This window comes from Leuresthes tenuis, unplaced genomic scaffold, assembly GCF_036924035.1.
Source record: "Leuresthes tenuis unplaced genomic scaffold, fLeuTen1.0.hap1 SCAF_5, whole genome shotgun sequence".
In the NCBI taxonomy this organism is placed as follows: Eukaryota; Metazoa; Chordata; class Actinopteri; order Atheriniformes; family Atherinopsidae; genus Leuresthes; species Leuresthes tenuis.
The window spans coordinates 1,237,788-1,260,576 of record NW_027325359.1 but is presented as its reverse complement, the minus strand read 5'-3'; the positions used below and the strand labels follow the sequence as shown (position 1 = coordinate 1,260,576).

The following is a 22,789-nucleotide window of genomic DNA, read 5'->3' as shown; positions in this document are numbered from 1 at the left end:
TAAACCAGCATAACCTTGATGTATCAGACATTGAGCAACTGGTCAGTTTCATTTCGGTAGAGTAGGATGAGTTGCCCAAACTTAAAACTGAAAAATTCATCATTTATTGGACACCTGGAAAGCAACTCCACATCCAGCTGATGCTTGCACCATTTGGACCATGTGAACTCTAGCCCTAAATAACTCACATCTGGCATTTTAGCTGCTAAATATTTTGGTTCTCTGCAATTTAGCCTTTGAGAACAGAACCTTAAAGAATAGACTGTAACGGTAAATTAAGTTAATTCAAATGAACAATCAATAGGATCATTTAACTTCCCAAAGAAATACTCTCTGGTTTTGTAACTGAACTGTGATTTTTGCGGGGCGTACCCTGCCTTTCCCTCAGTGTCAGCTAGAATAATGTAGAGCTACTGGTAGCTACAGTGTCCTTCGTCACCAGTGTCTTCCCCCCAATTGAACATTTATGTCAAGCTTGTAATGAATAAACCAGCATAACCTTGATGTATCAGACATTGAGCAACTGGTCAGTTTCATTTCGGTAGAGTTGCCCAAGCTTAAAACTGAAAAATTCATCATTTGTTGGGCACCTGGAAAAGCAACTCCACATCCAGCTGATGCTTGCACCATTTGGACCATGTGAACTCTAGCCCTAAATAACTCACATCTGGCATTTTAGCTGCTAAATATTTTGGTTCTCTGCAATTTGGCGCAGTGTTTTATCAAGGTTTGTTTACTTGAAACTGCCTGCCTGCTTACAGATGCCTGCTGTATTGAGGCTGAAAGATCAAGGTAGACTCCACATGAAACTCCCACAGCATATGCTGAATTCATCGGTTTCTCCCATAAGCCAACGACTGCTTTTCCCGCTGAGCCTTAGTGGGGTTTACTTTGGTGTGATCGATAGTCGTCAAATCACAACATGTGATTCCCAAAAGTATTTACCAGCTTTGAAGTGAGAATCATTTAGAATATTAGATCCAATATGAATATTTGAAAGGATTACACGTGATGTACCACAGCTCCACAATTTTGCACTAAACTAAACCGATAAAAACAGCTAATCAAATTTCTGAAACCAAGCTCCACACAAAAGCTTTATTGTGTTACTTTAGGTGTCAATGTACCCTATTTTCATTATTCAGCAGTGCACTGAAACTTAAAGGGGAACTCCGGTATTTTTAAACCTTATTTCTGGCATGAAATACGTTCATCTGCTCACTGAGAACAGTTTGGTGAAAGTCGGCGTCCTTCGGAAGATATTTAGATAACTGGAGATCCATATAACGGAGAGAACGGGGCTTAGAGGATGCAGCCTCTAAATAAGGCATTATCTGTCTTTATTTCACCAATACTTTAAGAAGAATGAATGAATGAACGTGTGCTATAGCTCTGTTAGCTCATAGCTGCTGTTATGTGGCTACTTGCAGCTATAGGAGAGCTAACGGAGGGATTTCTACACAGGCACTCTACTGGGACCACTTCATCCACACGCCCCCCTGCAGCACAGTTTATCTTTATGTTTCTGTATTTATCAGACGCTTTTATCCAAAGCGACTTACAAATTAAGATATAACAGCTATATAAAAAGCTAACAATAAGCTACATAGAAGGAACCCAGGAGTCCGACTCTGTCAGAGGGGACAGAGTAGAGATAGGGTGCAGGCATAGAAGGAAGTGCAGAAAGATAAAGTGCAGAGATAGAGGGGGTAGGGAAGTACAAGGTAAGTGCTGGGATAGGAGATGCTCTCTGAAGAGCTGGGTTTTCAGGAGCTTCTTGAAGATAGACAGGGACGCCCCTGTTCTGGTAGCGCTCGGTAGGTCATTCCACCATCGTGGGACGACACATGAACAGAGTTTGGATTGTCTTAGGCGTGGTGTAGGAGCTGCTAGACGACAATCCTGGGACCAACGGAGGGACCCAGTTGGGACAGAAGCCTTTGCAGGAGCATTCAAGTAGATGGAGCCGTTCCATTAAGCTCTTTGTAGCTAACATCAGGGACTTGAACTTGATGCGGGCGGCTAAGGGCAGCCAGAGGAGCTCAATGAAAAGAGGGGGGGCGTGTGTTCTTGCTGTTTACTTGTAGTTTATTCACTCCGTGCTCTGTGACAGTCGGCTAACTTCACACAAAGTTTGCTGCTGATAGTTTTGTGCAACACGGCAGGATATTTATCAGATTTTGACAACGTGAACGATGACTTTGAGTAAGATGGACGTTCTTACCGGAGTGATTACTGTTGTTCACCTGGATGGCAAAAGATTTCCCTCACTACCCTCATATTACTCCCAACCACCCCCACACAGATCTCTGACTCACACACTTGTTCTTTATGCCCTGACTCTCAGTTGGTTACTTTATCTTCCTATGTTTATCTGTTTCTCCATCACTTTCTTTCCTGCCAGCAAGATCTCCATGTGACTGGAGTCTAACTTTCTGGGAGAAGGGAAATGGCACAGACCCAATGCTAATAGTCTGTTTCTATCTGAGAGCTGCTGAGTATGTGTGAGCAATAGATATGAGAACATCAATCAAAAAGGTGCTGTTAAAGTACTGAGGTTGGGTTGACTTGTGTTTGGCTGCAACAGTTGTGCACTTCATCCAAATTTGTGGCTAGTACAGCGAGAGGAGGAAACAAAGAGGAAAAGGGCAGTCGAGCAGGGAAAGTATAATAGGAAGAGGGATCGTGAATGGAGATAAGACAGGGGCACCTCAGACTGGAAGTGAGAGTAAGTGTGACATATATGTGCATTTAGCACACTGGTGGCAATTAGCCCAGTCCTACAAACTATTTCTTCTCATACACCTGCAACACTCAGTGGCAGAACTAACCATCATCCCGTTCAGGCTCTGACCTTTTGGCATCTGCAATACCAGAGATATTTAGGAAAAATGTAGCAGTAGGGGCAGATTAAGGAGTCAAAAGTGTTCATGTTTTAAAAAGATTAGGTTCATTTAGATTTCCCTCCTGAGGCGTACAGTCGCTGCTTCCCAGCATGAGTTTCCTAAAGTCTACAGAGACGAAACTGAGATATAAGAGCACTGGATCGTCTGCGCTCGTCTACAGATTAGAGAGGGATTTTGAAAGACTTTATAACGTTACTTAATCCTTATGTAAAATGACAAACTTTTTACTTCAACTCCATTAACTGCCTTAAGTGTTTTATTCTATTCCATCATATGAGAGGTACATGCATGTCTGCTATATCCAAAGGATGAATCAGGGCCTACTGGGATTACATGTACACTATACATCTGGAATATATATATATATATATATATATTATGGCATGCTGTTCAGGAGATTAATGTTTGAATATAGGGAATTAACCTCTGAATATATTGAATGAACCTTTGAATATATGGAATGAAACTTTGAATATATTGAATGAAACTTGCATATATGGAATGAACCTTTGAATATATTGAATGAACCTTTGAATATATGGAATGAAACTTTGAATATATTGAATGAACCTTTGAATATATTGAATGAAACTTTGAATATATTGAATGAACCTTTGAATTTATGGAATGAAACTTTGAATATATTGAATGAAACTTGAATATATGAAATGAAACTTGAATATATGGAATGAAACTTTGAATATATTGAATGAACCTTTGAATATATTGAATGAAACTTGAATATATTGAATGAAACTTTGAATATATTGAATGAAACTTGAATATATTGAATGAAACTTGAACATATTGAATGAAACTTTGAATTTATGGAATGAAACTTGAATATATTGAATGAAACTTGAATAAAACTTTGAATATATTGAATGAAACTTGAATATATTGAATGAACCTTTGAATTTATGGAATGAAACTTGAATATATTGAATGAAACTTGAATATATTGAATGAACCTTTGAATTTATGGAATGAAACTTGAATATATTGAATGAAACTTTGAATATATTGAATGAACCTTTGAATATATTGAATGAAACTTTGAATATATTGAATGAACCTTTGAATTTATGGAATGAAACTTTGAATATATTGAATGAAACTTGAATATATGAAATTAAACTTGAATATATGGAATGAAACTTGAATATATTGAATGAAACTTGAATATATGGAATGAACCTTTGAATTTATGGAACGAAACTTTGAATATATTGAATGAAACTTGAATATATGAAATGAAACTTGAATATATGGAATGAAACTTGAATATATTGAATGAAACTTGAATATATGGAATGAACCTTTGAATTTATGGAACGAAACTTTGAATATATTGAATGAAACTTGCATATATTGAATGTAACTTAAGTTACTATGACAGGCTCTAAAGGCCAGATAGCCACAGAGTGGATTAGTTCTATTAGCTAACAATAAAACATTGTCTGGGACACGTTCTTACTTAAAAGTTTTACTGTATTCTAAATATTTGGCAGCTCTGGGTAGCTTTAACTTTTAAACACTTTGGTAATAATATAATTTGTGTCGTGGAACGTGTTATACAATCGAAAAATGGGATAATCCATAATGAAGCCTTGCAGTGAAGGAGATGCCTGAAGAATTAAAGCTAAGCACAGGCTTAGCTTCACTGTAAAAAGTTAACTTTATTAATGCCTGAATAATACATTTACACTTAAGTGCACTGTGATATATTGAATGAACCTTTGAATATATTGAATGAAAATTTGAATATATTGAATGAAACTTGAATATATTGAATGAAACTTGAATATATTGAATGAAACTTGAACATATTGAATGAAACTTTGAATTTATGGAATGAAACTTGAATATATTGAATGAAACTTGAATATATTGAATGAAACTTTGAATATATTGAATGAAACTTGAATAAAACTTTGAATATATTGAATGAAACTTGAATATATTGAATGAACCTTTGAATTTATGGAATGAAACTTGAATATATTGAATGAAACTTGAATATATTGAATGAACCTTTGAATTTATGGAATGAAACTTGAATATATTGAATGAAACTTTGAATATATTGAATGAACCTTTGAATATATTGAATGAAACTTTGAATATATTGAATGAACCTTTGAATTTATGGAATGAAACTTTGAATATATTGAATGAAACTTGAACATATTGAATGAAACTTTGAATTTATGGAATGAAACTTGAATATATTGAATGAAACTTTGAATATATTGAATGAAACTTGAATAAAACTTTGAATATATGGAATGAAACTTGAATACATGGAATGAAACTTGAATATATTGAATGAAACTTGAATATATGGAATGAAACTTTGAATATATTGAATGAACCTTTGAATATATTGAATGAAACTTGAATATATGGAATGAAACTTTGAATATATTGAATGAACCTTTGAATATATTGAATGAAACTTGAAAATATGGAATGAAACTTTGAATATATTGAATGAAACTTGCATATATGGAATGAACCTTTGAATATATTGAATGAAACTTGCATATATGGAATGAACCTTTGAATATATTGAATGAACCTTTGAATATATGGAATGAAACTTTGAATATATTGAATGAAACTTGCATATATGGAATGAACCTTTGAATATATTGAATGAACCTTTGAATATATGGAATGAAACTTTGAATATATTGAATGAAACTTTGAATATATTGAATGAACCTTTGAATTTATGGAATGAAACTTTGAATATATTGAATGAAACTTGAATATATGAAATGAAACTTGAATATATGGAATGAAACTTTGAATATATTGAATGAACCTTTGAATATATTGAATGAAACTTGAATATATTGAATGAAACTTTGAATATATTGAATGAAACTTGAATATATTGAATGAAACTTGAACATATTGAATGAAACTTTGAATTTATGGAATGAAACTTGAATATATTGAATGAAACTTGAATATATTGAATGAAACTTTGAATATATTGAATGAAACTTGAATAAAACTTTGAATATATTGAATGAAACTTGAATATATTGAATGAACCTTTGAATTTATGGAATGAAACTTGAATATATTGAATGAAACTTGAATATATTGAATGAACCTTTGAATTTATGGAATGAAACTTGAATATATTGAATGAAACTTTGAATATATTGAATGAACCTTTGAATATATTGAATGAAACTTTGAATATATTGAATGAACCTTTGAATTTATGGAATGAAACTTTGAATATATTGAATGAAACTTGAATATATGAAATGAAACTTGAATATATGGAATGAAACTTGAATATATTGAATGAAACTTGAATATATGGAATGAAACTTGAATATATTGAATGAAACTTGAATATATGGAATGAACCTTTGAATTTATGGAACGAAACTTTGAATATATTGAATGAAACTTGAATATATGAAATGAAACTTGAATATATGGAATGAAACTTGAATATATTGAATGAAACTTGAATATATGGAATGAACCTTTGAATTTATGGAACGAAACTTTGAATATATTGAATGAAACTTGCATATATTGAATGTAACTTAAGTTACGACAGGCTCTAAAGGCCAGATAGCCACAGAGTGGATTAGTTCTATTAGCTAACAATAAAACATTGTCTGGGACACGTTCTTACTTAAAAGTTTTACTGTATTCTAAATATTTGGCAGCTCTGGGTAGCTTTAACTTTTAAACACTTTGGTAATAATATAATTTGTGTCGTGGAACGTGTTATACAATCGAAAAATGGGATAATCCATAATGAAGCCTTGCAGTGAAGGAGATGCCTGAAGAATTAAAGCTAAGCACAGGCTCAGCTTCACTGTAAAAAAGTTAACTTTATTAATGCCTGAATAATACATTTACACTTAAGTGCACTGTGATGAAATGGGCAAAGCGCATGGTCAACTCTTAATTCATATAGAATGATGGTTTCTATGAAAAGCCGAGGTGCTTGCAAAGCATTTTGAATTACACAGAAAGGTCCAAACATTTCCCCATTTTCTGATGTTTCAGAAGACAGTGTGGCTCAGTCAACTGGCTGGCTTTCTGACATTTTCTCTTTTTTTAACCAAAATTAATATGGAACTGCAGGGACTCTCTATAAACATTTTTTTTATGTGCATAAGAAAATCACTGCAATCCTGAAAAAGATTGAGTTCCAGTTCAAAATCTAGGTCGGTGATGTATCTGTCTGACAACAATCTGATCTTGACAGGCTTGAATGTTTGACCCCCACAGTAGGTGAAGTGTTGGTTCTGCTATGTTTGGGGATGCTTTTTGATAGCATAAAGTACTTAAGGTCACTGCAAATCAATACAAAATTGTTCTGAGTGATCACCTTTTTATCTTGTGATCAGACATTTCCATCCTGATGGAAGTGATCTCTTCCACCCTCATGCATAGGACACAACAGGTCACTGGTTTGATGAGTATAAACATTAAGTGGATCGTATCCTATGGCCTCTGCAGTAACCAGATCTCTGATGTAATTTAATGTCTTTATCAGGGACTTTGGTCCAGTATGTTAGGCCTGTCTGTGTGGAGTCTGCATGTTCTCCCCGGGTACTCTGGCTTCCTCCCACCGTCCAAAAACAAGCATATTAGGTTAATTGGTGTCTCTAAAATCGTCCTTAGGAGTGAGTGTGAGCGTGTGTGGTTGTTTGTCTAGTTTTGTCTCTGTGTGGCCCTGTGACCTGTCCAAGGTGTATCCCGCCTCTCGCCCTGCTGGGACAGGCTCCAGCCCCCCCCACGACCCGACCAATGGATTAAGCAGGTATATAAAATGGATGGATGGATGTTAAGTTACACTCTCCCCATCCTAACACTGAAATAGTTTGTAGCTTTTAAATAAATCCTTCCAGTAGAATTAATATTATTCGAAACCAAAATAAAACGGTAAACATCTGCTTGATAAAGCTACTCTTCATTCAATATTCAGTATGCATTAACCCCTCACATCATCTCTGATGACCCTATACCTGTAAAACTATACCTAACACAAACTCGGAAAAAGATCTTCCAATGTTTCATTGCTAGACCGTTGTGTTCCAAAATGTTTTACTCATTCCTTCTCTTCTCAACTTGCTTAAGAAATAAACGTACAAAGTGTTTCCTCTCGACTGGGAAGGGACTAAAAACAAACGCTGAACTCACATCACAGAGCTTAGGCCATTTACTAACAGGTATCCTTTGAATGGTGTTATGGTGTTTTTCCCCCCTCTTTTCCCTCTTTTCTGTCTTCTCAAACCCCAGCTGGTCGAGGCGGATGGACACCCTTCCTGGTTCTGGTTCTGCCAGAGGTTTCTTCCTGGTTCTGGTTCTGCCAGAGGTTTCTTCCTGGTTCTGCCAGAGGTTTCTTCCTGGTTCTGGTTCTGCCAGAGGTTTCTTCCTGGTTCTGGTTCTGCCAGAGGTTTCCTCCTGAGTCTGGTTCTGCCAGAGGTTTCTTCCTGGTTCTGGTTCTGCCAGAGGTTTCTTCCTGGTTCTGCCAGAGGTTTCTTCCTGGTTCTGGTTCTGCCAGAGGTTTCTTCCTGGTTCTGGTTCTGCCAGAGGTTTCTTCCTGTTAAAGGGAGTCGTTCCTTTCCACAGTCCCTCAGGCTCAGGACGGGAGATTGGACTGAAGACAAGTTTCGGTCCAATCTGTTGGTTTCCTTAGCTAGGATATTATTTTTTGAATTGGCTCCATATGAATTAATTGGATTATGATTACAATGAATTGAATTCCAATTGGCTTGAATTGGACTTTATTACTTAAGTGCCTTGAGATGATAATTGTTGTAATCTGGCGCTATATAAATAAAATTGAATTGAATTAAACTAACAGGTCAACAACATTTATATCCCCTCTGACTTAATATTAGTGGGTTTTTTTCTTATCCCTTCTTTATTTTTCTGAGTCACAGAGAGTGAGGAAAAGAAACCAGGAATTTCGCTTTGAAGCCATTGTGCTCAGCTTAACTAATTATGTTTGGGGTTGACCATAAAGACCTTGGTCAGCCCTCCTGGGCCAGATTTCAACTTTAAACTGAGCTGAGCTGCCAAGTTTGGGCCCACCACTGCTCTCGGCCATGTGGATAAATTGCCCATGTCACACCTGTTCATATTTCTTGTCTGTATCAGCACAGGGCAGGAGGTCTATACAGGGGAAATAAATGTGGCGACACAGGAAGAGGGAAAAGCAAACATTGGCATATGTTGCGTCACACAGATTCAGCGGGTTGTGCATGCCAACGAGCAAAGTATTTAAAACTGAAGAGAATAACTGGCAAACATGAGACTGAGTGATGCTGATGTACGAGTTAAAGATAAGAAATCAAGAGAAAAATGGGTAAAGTGAATATGTAAAAAAAAAAAACAGGGGGAAATCACTTTTTCTGTGATTGAGAGCATTTTTTTGGGTGTCTGAGGTGACTACCGCCTCAGAAATAGTAGAATTATAGCCTCTTCATCTCAAAGTCCACCCAACATCAACTTCACATTATGCTTCGCCCCTTTTTACCTTGAAGTAAAAGAAATGAACATCAAGTTCTCATTATCAGCCCAATATTTCGTATCCTGACAAGGAAATCCAACTTCTAATTGGCATTATTAAAAGTCAGAAGTTTGTAATTGAATGTAGTATCACTACATAGCACTGGAATATGGTATTAGAGTTGTTAATGTTTGCCTCTAAAACCTTAAGATACAGAGAAATGGGCTGACAATGAAGCCACTGGTTTATGGAGCTTCTATCAATAATGAGGTATTTTCTTGGTATTTCTTGGTTAAATACATATCAGTACTAGCTGTTTGTGACCAAACTGGGAATGAGCTAATTGTAAGTTTTGGAGGAAAAAGAATATCAACATTTTCAGTTTGGTGTGTGTTAGTGTGAGCTCTTAGGGTTGGTTCTGTGCTGTAAGGGTTATTGGATGCAGCTTAGAGAAAATTTGCATTTGCATGGTAACTGAAAGCTGAAAAACTGAAAAGCTTTAAAGAAAGAGCTGTTGCACAGTCCCTCTGTTTTATTACAGCCAAAACATGACATAGACATGTCATTAAGACCTAAAGAAATTGGATGAAATTATGTAAAAAAAAATAGCATTGTGTGTCTTATTCAAGCAGATAAAAGATCTGATCTGAATGTTACAGTTATTCAAAATAATTTTCCATGACTTTCTTTCTGAATTCCTACTTCTGATTCCTCATTGCTGGCTGCGACAAAAAGAACAATTCCTCTGCTCTCTGTTTTCACTTTACAGTTACTTATAAGTGCTCCTTACCGGCTTTAATCAGACTAAGCGACAGAGTGGGTGAACATCAAAATTCAACCCAAGCCTTGTATTTCATTTACAGAACTTCAAAAGGCCTCAACACCTCTTTTTTTCACTTTTCAGCCCACTTGGTATTGTTTGCTGCAAGCCAAGTAAAATCTGCTCAGGCTCTACGCCAAATCCACTTGCCAACTGCAGACACTCTACAAAATATGCTGAACAAAGACCTACTGTGTTGACTTAACTGCAACAGTGAAGCGTGCAAAGGAACATGGTTCCCTGAAAATTAGGGATGGAAATGAACGATTTGCACAGTTAATATTTGGCAGGAACAGAGAGTTTGACAGTGAGTCTGAGACCCTTCTTTGACAGATAACAGCATATTACCTATGTACAAGACTGTATTTTCACACAAACATGGAGTGACACTGTGATAAATTACCAAGCTTAAGCAACACAACACTGACTCTAAAAAGTTATCACAATAAGCTGAAAAACGGCACTTCTTTGCATCAGTTGCAAACCATAAAGGTGAAATTAACACGAAGAAAAGCATTTTTCTCATGTCTCGCAGCACGATATTCTTCCCTCCCCATTTTTCTGGGCACCTTTCAGGATTGTTTAAATATTTTTTGGCATACTGACTGCATGAATGAAGCCTTTCCCTGCCTCCAGTTTCTCTCTCTCCCACACGCTCTCTTACATTTACCTCCTTTACCCTGCATTTGACTTTGCTAAGCTGTTAAAAATGAGAAACAAATCTAAACATCTGATTTGCCTGTAATCAGTCCCTTCACATCTGAGGACACAAGGCGGAGAGAGCCTGTGAATCAACCTGTTTTGCTCTAAAGTCTGACATTAGATTGGAAAAAACTCAAATTCATCCTTGAAACATTGGCTAAGACAGCTCATCTTCTGCTCTTAAGTGTTACAGAAGTGGTGCCCACAAACTGTTTGAAAGGTTAAACCTTTAGCAATCGAAAAACATTGGTTGTGTTAATGTGGCATTAGGCGTGAAATGTAAAAGCTTGCAAAATGTCACTCAAGATCTCAAAGTGAGATGCACACACATTAGGTAACGGTCTTATAAGCTGAATGGTGGCTATGTTGCTCTCTCTGCCAATTCTGGACCAGTGGTGCACTGTTTTACTGTGGCACAATCATCAGAAGAAAGCCATTGCATTGTCTTCCAAATATCTGTAACAGATATTAGAGTAACTGATGTATTTCGGGGAATTGATGGTGTTGAAATAGAACATTATGATGAAAAGGTGCCTTAGGAAACAAAGGGTACGGCATTCCATAAAAATAACACCTTTCCAAATGCTAAGAATGGGAGAGGAACAATAATTATTTGAGCCACTGTTTCAGCTTATTTCACCAGCTGAAGCAAGAATCAATTCAATTAAATAACAGTAAAACATCCATCCATCCATTTTCTGTACCCGCTTAATCCATCGGTCGGGTATGTAAAACAGTGAAAGATAAAGATACAATAATCACCCGAAACCAAGCTCAAAAATCCACAAATAACTACTTTAAGTAGTTAAAGCCTGAACATTTTAGCATGGACCTCACAGTCCACACAGCTTAACCAGCAGCAATCTGTAGACAGAAAGGGCAGTGGCACAAGAATCTCTCAAAACTAAAAGACATCTGCAGGAAAACCAGGTAAAAGTTCCCAAAACGAGAACAGGAGGAAAAAAATGTAATTTAGAAAGAAATAACCAATAAGAACTGACTTTGCTGCTTTTGCACACCATCATAGAATATGCAAGCAAGGACGAGGTATTGAATATTATCACTGCATGCAATCAAAAACTAACAATCCATGCACATTATCATCAGTCAGCAACATAACAATGGTGATTATGCCTATTATTGATAGTATTGAGTGTCTCTAATAACTTAACAATAGTTTCATATAGTTGAAAACATGTATCGATGGCCCTGTTACTGGCTTCTTTACTCGGCCGATTTTTGTTGCAAGGCATTGAGAAGATGAATGAGAAAGGAGGGAAAGATTGTCTGTGAGCAAAATCAATTTATGAGCATTTATTTCTATGGGTCAAACTTCTGACCAATGAAAAGCGCTCTGCTGTTGAGTGTGCATTGCTACTTTGAACACTGAATTAACTTTAGGAATTATTGAAAGTTCAGCAAGAGTGTTATTGATTTTCTCCAGACTTTACTTTCCTGTTTCATCCCCATTACCCCATACATTCTGCACTTTTCTACAACCAGTTTATTTAACCGACCCATCATTGTCTGACTGGAAACATTTGCAGTCAATCACATTTTCATTTAAACTCATTCTCATTCTATTATTACGTTTTCTGTGAAAGTAATTTCTCACTGCCTTCTTTCAACACCTCACTCACCGGAATGGGCATTTCTCCCTCTTTCATACTGCTGCAGACGGCGACAATTTCAGGCTAATGTTATCACGTCTGACCCCTCGCAGGTCAGCCTTTGCAGAGTTCTGTTATCCTTCTGGTCCATCCATCCATCTATCCTCTGATCTGTCTGTCTCTTCCTTATCTCTCCTCTTTCCTGACATTTTTCGTGCCAAAAAGTCCAGTGCCCAACCCTTGTGTTTTTAAGTCCTATCTCTTTAAACTTGAACAGGACCTGAGTGAGAAGTAAAAGTAGACAGGTGGCTTCTGAATAATTGATGATCCATCTGTTTGAAATTCTTTTCCAAGGCAAGAGAATAACACAACCTGAATGTATTTTAGAGAAGATGGAGAAGTCGTGCGTAGGTGGTTAGGACCTCTGAGCATTGGCTAAAGTCAAATGGAGATATGAGACAACATAGAGAAACACAGAACTGTATATTTATGGCTATTTAAAAAATGGAAATTCTATCCAAGTGTTATTGAAAGATTTCTGTTTGCCGTACCTCCATTTGCTCAGAAATCTTTAGAAACACATTGATTTAGCGGATAAAAATGGCAAATATTTACTCAGATACCCAGACAAACAAAAGACTAGACATGAGAAAAATAACAAAAAGAATAATAAGGCTGCAACATTTTCTTTGTTCTGCAATATTAGCATTACTGTAGAGAAAAACAACCTCACTTCTAAAAGGTTGGGATGCTGTTTGTGAACAGAAAACAGTCAGAAACTATTTGCAAATGTCACAGAAAATGATTAAAGAAACAAAAGACATGTTACAATGTCATACAACAGCATCATTGCACCTCAAAGGGTTGGGACGGGGCAATAAAATGTGAGAGTTGGAGGTAGTTTAGTAACTATTTAGGCTAACTGAGAACATGTCAGTAGCATGATTGGGCATAAGAAGAACATCTAAGAGAGAGACTTTCTCTGAAGTAAAGATATGCAGAGATGAAGCCGTCAGTGACAAACTGCCTGTACGACACCTTGCATATTTCAGCGTGGCAATGCTAAACCACATCCTGCATTTATTACAACAGCATGGCTTTATAATTGAAGCACCTGGGTGCTTAACTGGCCTGCTTGCAGTCTAGACTTTTCACCAATTGGAAACAAGTAGTGAATGATAAAAAAGGGGAGAAATATTACAGAGACGGCACAAGAATGTTGAGCAGCTGGAATCATATATCAGATAAGAATGGGACAATATTCTTTTGCCAAATGTCCAACAGCTGGTCTTAATTCCCAGATGTTTATGGACTGTTAAAAGAAATGGGGCTGCTATACAGTGGTTAACAACTCATTTGATAAATTTCACTGCCATGTTGTTGGAGAGATGCTGTTTTTACAGAACTACCCCAAACACAATGAGAAGTGCCATAGCAACAAGAGAGAACATCTCTCCTATATTTATACATCCATCTACATATATATGTATATATATATATATATATATATATATATATATATATATATATGTATATAGATAGATATCAAAGTGTCACTTAGTTTGGTTTCTTTTGCTTTTTCATCCCTCAGTAGAAACATGAAACAAATCCTTTCAGAGTCTAATGGTTTGGCCCAAATATTAACACTCCTCAGATTTCCTTTAATCATGTAACTGGTAGAAATGGGATGACTATAAGTCAGACAGAGAGAGCCGTTGTGGCACTTGAGTAATCATTTTCACCACTGTGCTAAACAAAATAATTCAAAACCTTTTTTTTTATTTACCCTGAACAATTTCTTCATTGATTCTGTTGTAGAGTTCCAGTATACGATGCATTAATATTTCACAAATCCAATGCATTAATAATAGTTTGATGTGGTCTTTCTTTTATCTAATGCATCTGAGAAAGGCATTGCCTTCACATCAAAGTAAAGAAGACAGATGATGAGATCATTAATGGCTGTTAGACTATTTGGAGCTCATCAGAGTCTGGGCTGCATCAAAGGTTTGGTGGTTAAAGTGTAACATAATTAATTAATCTATTTGCTTAGCTGCTACACCCTCACAGGCAAACAGCCTGTTTCTGAACATTAACAACAAAAAGAGAAAGAAAATAGGTACAGGAAAGCTGTCTAATGGCATGGATAATGAGATACCATTGATTAATCCTGTTTGGTTCCTAATGCACCAAAAATCAGGCTATTGAGAGTGATTGGACATCAAAATAACGTGAGAAAGCTGAAACTTTTACATTGTTGTCTACCACTGAGCACACAGAAATAGTAGCAGCAGGAAGGATTCATTTGTAAATCAAGATGTTTTGTAAATACAAAGACGGTGCTGCTCTATAGCAGGTTGAAGAAGAGGATAAACTTAAAAGTTTAATCACTAACACGGCATTTTTTATTTATTAGTTTGAGAATTTTATAATAGTCGCATAATTAGGTTAACTTTGTACAAAATGTGCAGTAACTGTCACAAAAATGAAGATCTCATCTTCTGCATGTCACAATTTAGAAATTTTAATATTTTTAGGTCATAATTCCTTTCATGTCGTGATCAATGGAAACTAAGAGCCTATTTTTCGGTTTTTATCATTTACAAACATGGAATATGATTTGGACAGGTGGAGAAACATGTGTTTTGCATCTTTTCTGGTAAAACTGGGCAACTGCAAAGGGGGCTGGAGGTAAAGGGCTGCAATGGGATTGAAATGCCGCGGGTCCCACAGACCCAATGCAAATCTCTTTGGAGCAGGCTGGTGCAAAACAAGCTGCAAGACCTGTGGTGACATTGGCTTGATCCTTGGCTGGCTTTAACCACAGTGTTGGAAACGGTCCCGTGTTCCCTGGTCTGGACCAAAGCTGAAATTAGTTCTGATCACTTTGCTGTGTACAATGGTATAAATGGTATATAAAAGACTAATGGATGAGGTCACACATTCAGTGGTACATGAGATTAACTGGATTATAGCTACAGTTGGGTTCTGCTCCTTATCTGAGGGTAATTATCCTTGGATATATGGCGGTGAATGAATGGAATCACTGGCACAAAGCATGTCATACCCCGGTACGATAGGTGGCGCTGTCCCCATTTCAGCTATCGCTAATAGAGCCACTTCCTGTTGACGTCTTCATCACCAACAACAACAAACTCAGGCATTCAGAAAGATGGCGAACGCAGAGCGAGATGAAGCTGCGTCCCTCTCCATCTGTGATGAGCTGGTTATGGAACAGAGATGCACAGCGGCGCATTCTCCATCGCCTTGTTTCTTTCTTTCTGACGGCAACTACAGGAATATCGTCTCCTTCCACTTCCGGGTGACGATCGTGGGAAAAAATCTCGAGCATGCGCAGAACGCTCGATCATTATCCCGGGGTCTTAATTCGATCCGATTCAATTTCTTGTCGGATTTAAACTTGTTACATGAGCTGAATAACTCAGTCTGATTGTACTTTAGCCATTAATCCGATCCGACTGCCCACATATAACCGCACTGACTGATCAGATTAATGGAGACCAGTTTGTGTCAGAGAAGCTAATGTCTTCAGGTTTGTATGAAAGGTTGAAGAAGCACTGCAGATGTGACGTCTCCACATCATCCGGACGTGTTCAAGAGGTTGCAGTCTAAACAAAGTTGTAATATAGTCTGAAGTAGCTCATCTTCTTACATCAGACTAGTATTAAACTAAAATAAAGCACTTTAAAAACACGTCTGAAAGCAGGCATCTAGACTTTTTTTTCTTTTTTGAAGACAGTGAATTAAGCGAGTAACCCGATCCGATCTGTTTTTTTTTGTCAGATTAAGGTGTCAACATGAGCTGAATAACTCTTATTGTAATTCAGCCTTTAATGTAACTCCACTGACTGATTGGACAGCTTTCCTGAGAAGCTTTATGAGGACAGATACTTTGAAGACAACGCTGTATGTTGGGAGAAATGTGCTTCTTGGAATTGAATTGCCTATATAAGGTGGTATTTTTTACCAGAAGAGATGTCGCAAAGAACTTTTGAAGAAAACATTAAGTAAACATATTGTTAGGAGGTTGTGTGTGAGCAAAGCTGCAGGATCCAACGTACTGAACTGTTCAAATCACACCAAAGTTCTCAAGCAGTCTCAATCAAAGTGTTTAACGCACTTCCACTGATCTGCACTAATGAAGCGAGTTCGCTTTAACTGACCTAAACCTTTCAGGTTTGAACATACAGTTTCAACTTTGACCCCGAAGTTCATCCCCAATATGTGTTTGATGCATCAAGATAGCTACTTTGTTTATTTTCAAATAGCTACTGAGCTAAAAATACTTGAAAAAGATTCTGATTTGGCTTAAACTGGTCATCAACAATACTGAATTGAATCTGTAAGAAAGAAAAAGGGCTAGAAAAAGGGCACAGAGAGGGTCTGATCAGTTCATTTAAGACATCCATTCGAGGAGGTGAACCACAGGAGTGGAAGTCCTAAAAAGTCTTGAACCGGTGTTGAATATATAATGTGTTTACACCAGAAACATGGCATAATAAATTATGGTAAATAAAAGTCTGCATATGTTTTAGAAGATGCTTGATTTTTGATGGACATTTTTCTCCCACATTGCAGAGCAAAGCAGAAATTATGGAGGTATTCAAACCTGGAGAGCATGATTACAAAAGATATACATATTACAGTGACTGTAGACAGTCGTGAAACTATTTCAAAACTCCAATAAATACAAAATAACTGTGTTGTAAGTCTGTAACTCTGTTGTCAAGTATCTGTCTGTAACATTCAGCTTTACTTGTACTATTTGTATTATTTTCCCCCCAAAAAACCCAAAAAAGATCATCACATATGCTGCTTATACATTGAACTAAGCTGCAGTGTGTTATATGTAACTGTAACATAGCTAAGTTCTTGTGAGTCATTTTGAATTACCACCTGATATGATGAAATGTAGTTTTACTTCCCATGTCCCGCTGGAATCTTAATCCTGTCTGAGAGTCTCTGTGTAGCTTTTGGCAGTAACCTCAGTCCAGAAATTTCACACATGGCAGATTTGCACAAGTTTAAAAAAAACCAAAACAGTCACCACAATCATGAATAAATTTAGGACCTCAAGGAACCCAAATAACAAAAGCTGCGTGTAAACAGCTTAGCAGTTCAATGTAATGCCTGTTCTTTCATAATCAAATAACATAAACTAATGGAAGCTTTTACTATTGCTTGTTCTTATGCTGTTTCATGACCAAAAGCACATTCACTAGATTATAAAGTTCTATAATAGTCGAACTGTTTAAGTAAATAATTCATTAATATTTTAACTAACTGGTTCATTGTTTCATGTTAAAAGCATTGTAGTCCTCCCTAGTACACACATACATGCAAGAGTGTGTGTTCTGGGTACTGAGTACGATGGATTCGGGCCAGCAACTCAGACAGATTGTGTTCCATGTCAAATGCATTTGACCTACTCAACCCAGGGGGCAGACACACTGAGGCGCATGCAAACACACACCTGCACAGTTATGCAGAGGCAGGCAGGCAAATCGAGAAGAGGGAAAATGCATCTTTCTTTTTCCTCGCTATTTCAGTCCGGGCACACTCCCTTCTCTATTTCCACATCTCCTTCACAATGTCCTGAACCTGTCTGCGGGCGTCAGTTATGACACATCAAAGTCAATGTTACTGCCAAAATGTCAAGATGATGAAATGACAACAAACTCAGAGGCCATAAAAAGGAAAGAAAGATATACTGAAGATGAGAGGGTGCAGAGCTGGGAGTTAGACAGATGCCGATCTAAGATCTACGGTGTCAACACAAAGTTTTCATTCATCTTTAAGACTTTTTCCCAGCCTCAGCAGAACCTTTTAGAGAAGATTGTTATTTGAATGGCCTAAAAAGGCCGGATTGGTGGAGCTCTGAACTGATGGTTGTCCCTTTGTAAGGCTCCAATGTGTAATGACCACTGACATGTCTGACTAAGCTCCAACATCTTTAGAGAAGACTTTTAAGTGATCAATGGGGCTTGAAAATCAGCATGAACTGATGGTTGTCCCTTTGTAACCGGGGGCTCACACCAAAAGTGTTGTGAGCAGCGTGAGCGGCCAGCTGCCATTCATTTTCAATATAAGCTGGCGTCGATGAGCGGCCAGCGTTGTGAGCTTCAAGAGTTGAGAAAGGCTCAACTTTATGCAAATGAGCAGTGACGCGATGCGACGACAGCCAATTAGGGCCGATCTGGATTTCGAAGGCGGGAAAAAGGCGGGAAAAAAAGGCGGGAAAAAGGCGAAAAAAAGGCGGAAAACGGCAGAGCGCAAACACAAAGAAACACAAAGAAGGCTGCCCAGAGTACGATCCATGGTGAAAGAGGGAACCGATGTATGGATGGATTATTATATATATCGGCTAGTTGCTATACATATAAGCCCCGCCCCTTTGGCCGCTTCCGGCGGCAGAAGAAGTACAAGCAGCGGGTTGTGGGGGCTCCCCGGTAAGGCTCTCCCATCTCCAATGTGTAATGACCACTGGCTTGTTTTTAGACATGTCTGACTAAGCTCTTAATGAAAGCTCCAACATCTTTAGAGAAGACTTTTAAGTGACCAATGGGGTTTGAAAATCAGCATTGCATCATAATGTGTGTGAGATGGAGAGAGGATGACACAGTATGTAACATTTACAAATCAGACTGAGCCATTTAGATATGAGCTGTGTTGCATTGTTCAATAAAAACACAACAAAAAAACTGGATTCCTTCATTAGTTGGACATTGTTTGCATGCTGGAGTGCAAAAAGAGGCGTTTACATCATGTCTTTTAACAGAAATGGCTACGCTTCAACCCCTAAATATGGCTCTTAATGGCACCCAAAGTACCATCCCTACACACTGCAGGATGGAAATATGACTCATAAGAGCTTTTCCACATCAGAGCAGACATCACTGTCGAGTCTTTTCTTTCAGGAGCCACAGAGCCATGAAAAAGGAGAAAGAAAAGGGGGGGTGGAGTGGTTAGGCACAAGATGAGATTGAGACCAAAGTGTGTTCCATCAATAACACACAACAACTCAACTAAAGCACTTTTGTCCCTTTCTGGTTGGTTTTAGAAAATAACATTGATTGGTTTGGTTTACAAATTAAAACTACCTGGACAGGATTTAAAAAAACAACAACATGGCACTTCTTTTTGGGAGGAGGCAAGTCTCAATTTCTCTATTTATTCAGCTGAGGCCGCCCTCCATCTGATAGTGAAATGCATTAAATCATCAGAGTTTGCACAAAAGAGTGGAAACATGTAGCCTATGTAACGTTTCTATTTTTTTAAATGTCAATTGATTATAAACAACCTTGCTCTAGTATAGTTTATCTGCAGTTATTGACTGGATCACCATAGACTTTCTCTGTCAGCGCAGTAAAGTTAGCATTTGTTGTTCTTGAGTAAAAACTCCTCCACTATTTGATAATCCCAACATTTAAACTGTAAATCCATTTAGTACTTTAATTTACGAGCTAACAACTCCAAAACTAAATATGTTGTATCCTGACATCAACCTATTGCACATCGTTCTGGTTTGATTCTAATTATTTCTGTATGCTTTTGACTAAAAACAATATTTTAGGTCTAAATCATACAGTAACTGTCAACAACATATGAGTATAGCTGCAGCATTGCAGCTGAATTTCTCCAATGAAAGGTAGCATGTAGCTTTTAAAGCAGTTATAAGAGTTCTGATGACATGCTTCAATCAAACAATGATGAAAACTCCCTCTTGCTTTGTAATATTTGCTTTAAATGTTGATTGACACTGACAATTCAGCCCATTCTCACCAGAAAAATGGTCCAGTCCAGTCCTCAGGATAGGTAGTGTTCATGTCAAAATGTCTCAGCCATAACCAATTACATTACATAACTGTTTAACCATGATTTTAACTACTAACTACTGTATTTACTTTAATTCTAACCCTAACGTTTCATGAGTGAGAGCACATTAGAAAGTAAGCTGTTAAGAGTGGAAGGAATAAAGGAGAGTAAATTGATTGTTGGAAACAATGCGCGGGAGAAGTCTCTCTGAGAGTCCATGGATTAGCGCCTCCAACCATCCTCTCCTTCTTCCTTATGTGGCCAAATAAATGACAGCGAGATGTGGACATTGTCATGGTGTGACAGGTATGAAGACCTTGCACATAAATATATAAATAAGCAGCACCTTTGAGAGGTGCTGAGACATGAAAATGTATTAATTATACCATTTTTGAGCCTTTGTGATGTTTTGAGGAGTATTTTCCGTTGGATATTTATAATTTAAAACTTAAAAATTATGTTTTTAATTTGATTATAGGCAGGGTTTTTCAATTCTAAACAGACCAGTTGTTTGCAGAATTGACTTATGATGCGTTAACATGATGCCTTATACTTTTATATGTCCGCTTACATTAAACTAAAGTGCTACAATCACTTCAAAGTGAGTTAGGCCTTATTTATATCTGTAAACTCATTCCTATCAACGTTATATAATCCATCAACTGGTGTCGAAAGCTAAGTTTCAAATATGTTTTGAACAAAAAAGGAATAATTATCGGCTGCCATGTGACTATAATTTAGATATTTTGAAGACAAGACTACAGATGGAAGTTCTTTTTGTAAACGACCAGCGGAAACTTGATAACTATGAACTATTTATGAAGTCAGTCTAACTGCCAAATATTGATGAATGCATGTAAACCAGTGTTATATAAATTAGGAGCCTGAACCGATCATGTGGGTGCATCATTTCACTGCTCCAGCTCTTAAAAAACTGCTCCCATGCTTTGTATTTAAATGATCATGCAACCCGACTCCAACACTCTGTTTAACTAAGTAAGTCCATGTTGAGGAGCATCTGATACACACATACAGCAGGATATGCACAGTAAAGACAGTAAAGTCATGATCGGGTGACTTTTATTTCCCCAGGTCTACGGTATATTGTTCCTGTGTGTTTACTTAACTCTGTCTTTTCATGGTATATAACTCCAAGAACAAAGCAAAGAGCAATCTGAATTGAGTATAAATTAGGCCCGAAAGCCAATAAATGCAGTGATAAGTTTCCCATCTCGTACAGTATAAACGCAGCACTTACTATGAGGTTACCTCCGGCAGCAAGAGGAATAATTTTTATTGTATCACATAGTGCATCTAATAGCCTCCCTGTTATGATAATGGTAATATTTGAGAGCGGGATGTCTTCTGTAACAAAGTTAAAGTTAATGAGCCTCCCAATGCTGGAACTGTGGTGAGAGGCCTGACCTATGCCAGTAAAGTGTCTGTGTGCTGAGTCAGATTACATGAATAAATTAATAAAACTGTAGGAAAATTCAGCATTGGGAACTGGGAACGCAAGACTGGATTAAAAAGGAAGGCTATGAGGGCATAAAAAGATGGAGCAGCCTATAGACACATGATGGAGGATAGAACTGCCGGGCAAAAATGCTGAAAATACAGTTAACTTTGTTACCTTTCAAGCCAGCAAAAGCTCTCTGACAAAAGAATTGTTTGTATATGAGATATTATAAACATACAAGAGCTTTATATCAGAGAGCTTAAGAGTGATGATGAGCTGTGAGCTCGAGCTGACTGTACTAAGTTTGTTTCTACTCAAAATAAATGCTGTTTTGATATGAAATTACTCTCATTTACCAATTAATTCTATCCGAAGATCCTTACCTGATGCTCTGGATCTCAAGTATATCAGGATCTGTAGCATTGAGTGAAGCCACAAAGCTGCCAAGAGGAATGTTTTCCATTCTGGTAACTATCAGGGGATCTGGGAAGAATACTGGACCCTCATTGATATCCTCAATCGTGACATGGACAGTAGCTGTGGAGCTGGGGCCGTAGCCGACATCAGGAATCAGAGGATCCTCGTTCTCTACTCTGATGAGTAGCGTATGGAAGGCAGTGGCTTCGTAATCTAAAGGCTGAAGAAAGTGAGGCTTGGGTTAATTTGTTATCAACTTGAATTTATAAATGAAACAGAGGGTCTTATACACAGGTGCGTTACCTTGACAACTGACAACATTCCCTCATTATTATCTGGGTTGGTTTGGATCTCAAAGCTCTGTGCAGGATCCCCACTGATTATTGAGTAGATTGCTCTCCATGCGCCTGTGGCTGGGTCGTCTCTGTCGTCTACTGTCAGGTTGACCACGACACCTGTGGAGCCCTCGTGCACACGAGCCTCAAACTGTTGAAAACAAAACAAAAAAAGACAGATCAACAGGTCTGTGGGAGA

The 22,789-nt window shown here is 37.5% G+C and overlaps 1 protein-coding gene across 1 annotated transcript in view; it reads right to left on the bottom strand.

Annotated features, from left to right (window-relative positions):
* Positions 1-22,789, bottom strand: part of cdh13 (cadherin 13, H-cadherin (heart)) — a 345,689-nt gene that overhangs the window by 48,062 nt on the left and 274,838 nt on the right. The window contains exons 10-11 of the mRNA XM_072385388.1: positions 22,559-22,741; positions 22,222-22,475 (exon numbers count right to left, since the gene is read on the bottom strand). Of these exons, the coding sequence (XP_072241489.1) occupies positions 22,222-22,475; positions 22,559-22,741 (437 nt within the window). The remainder of the gene's footprint in view (positions 1-22,221; positions 22,476-22,558; positions 22,742-22,789) is intronic.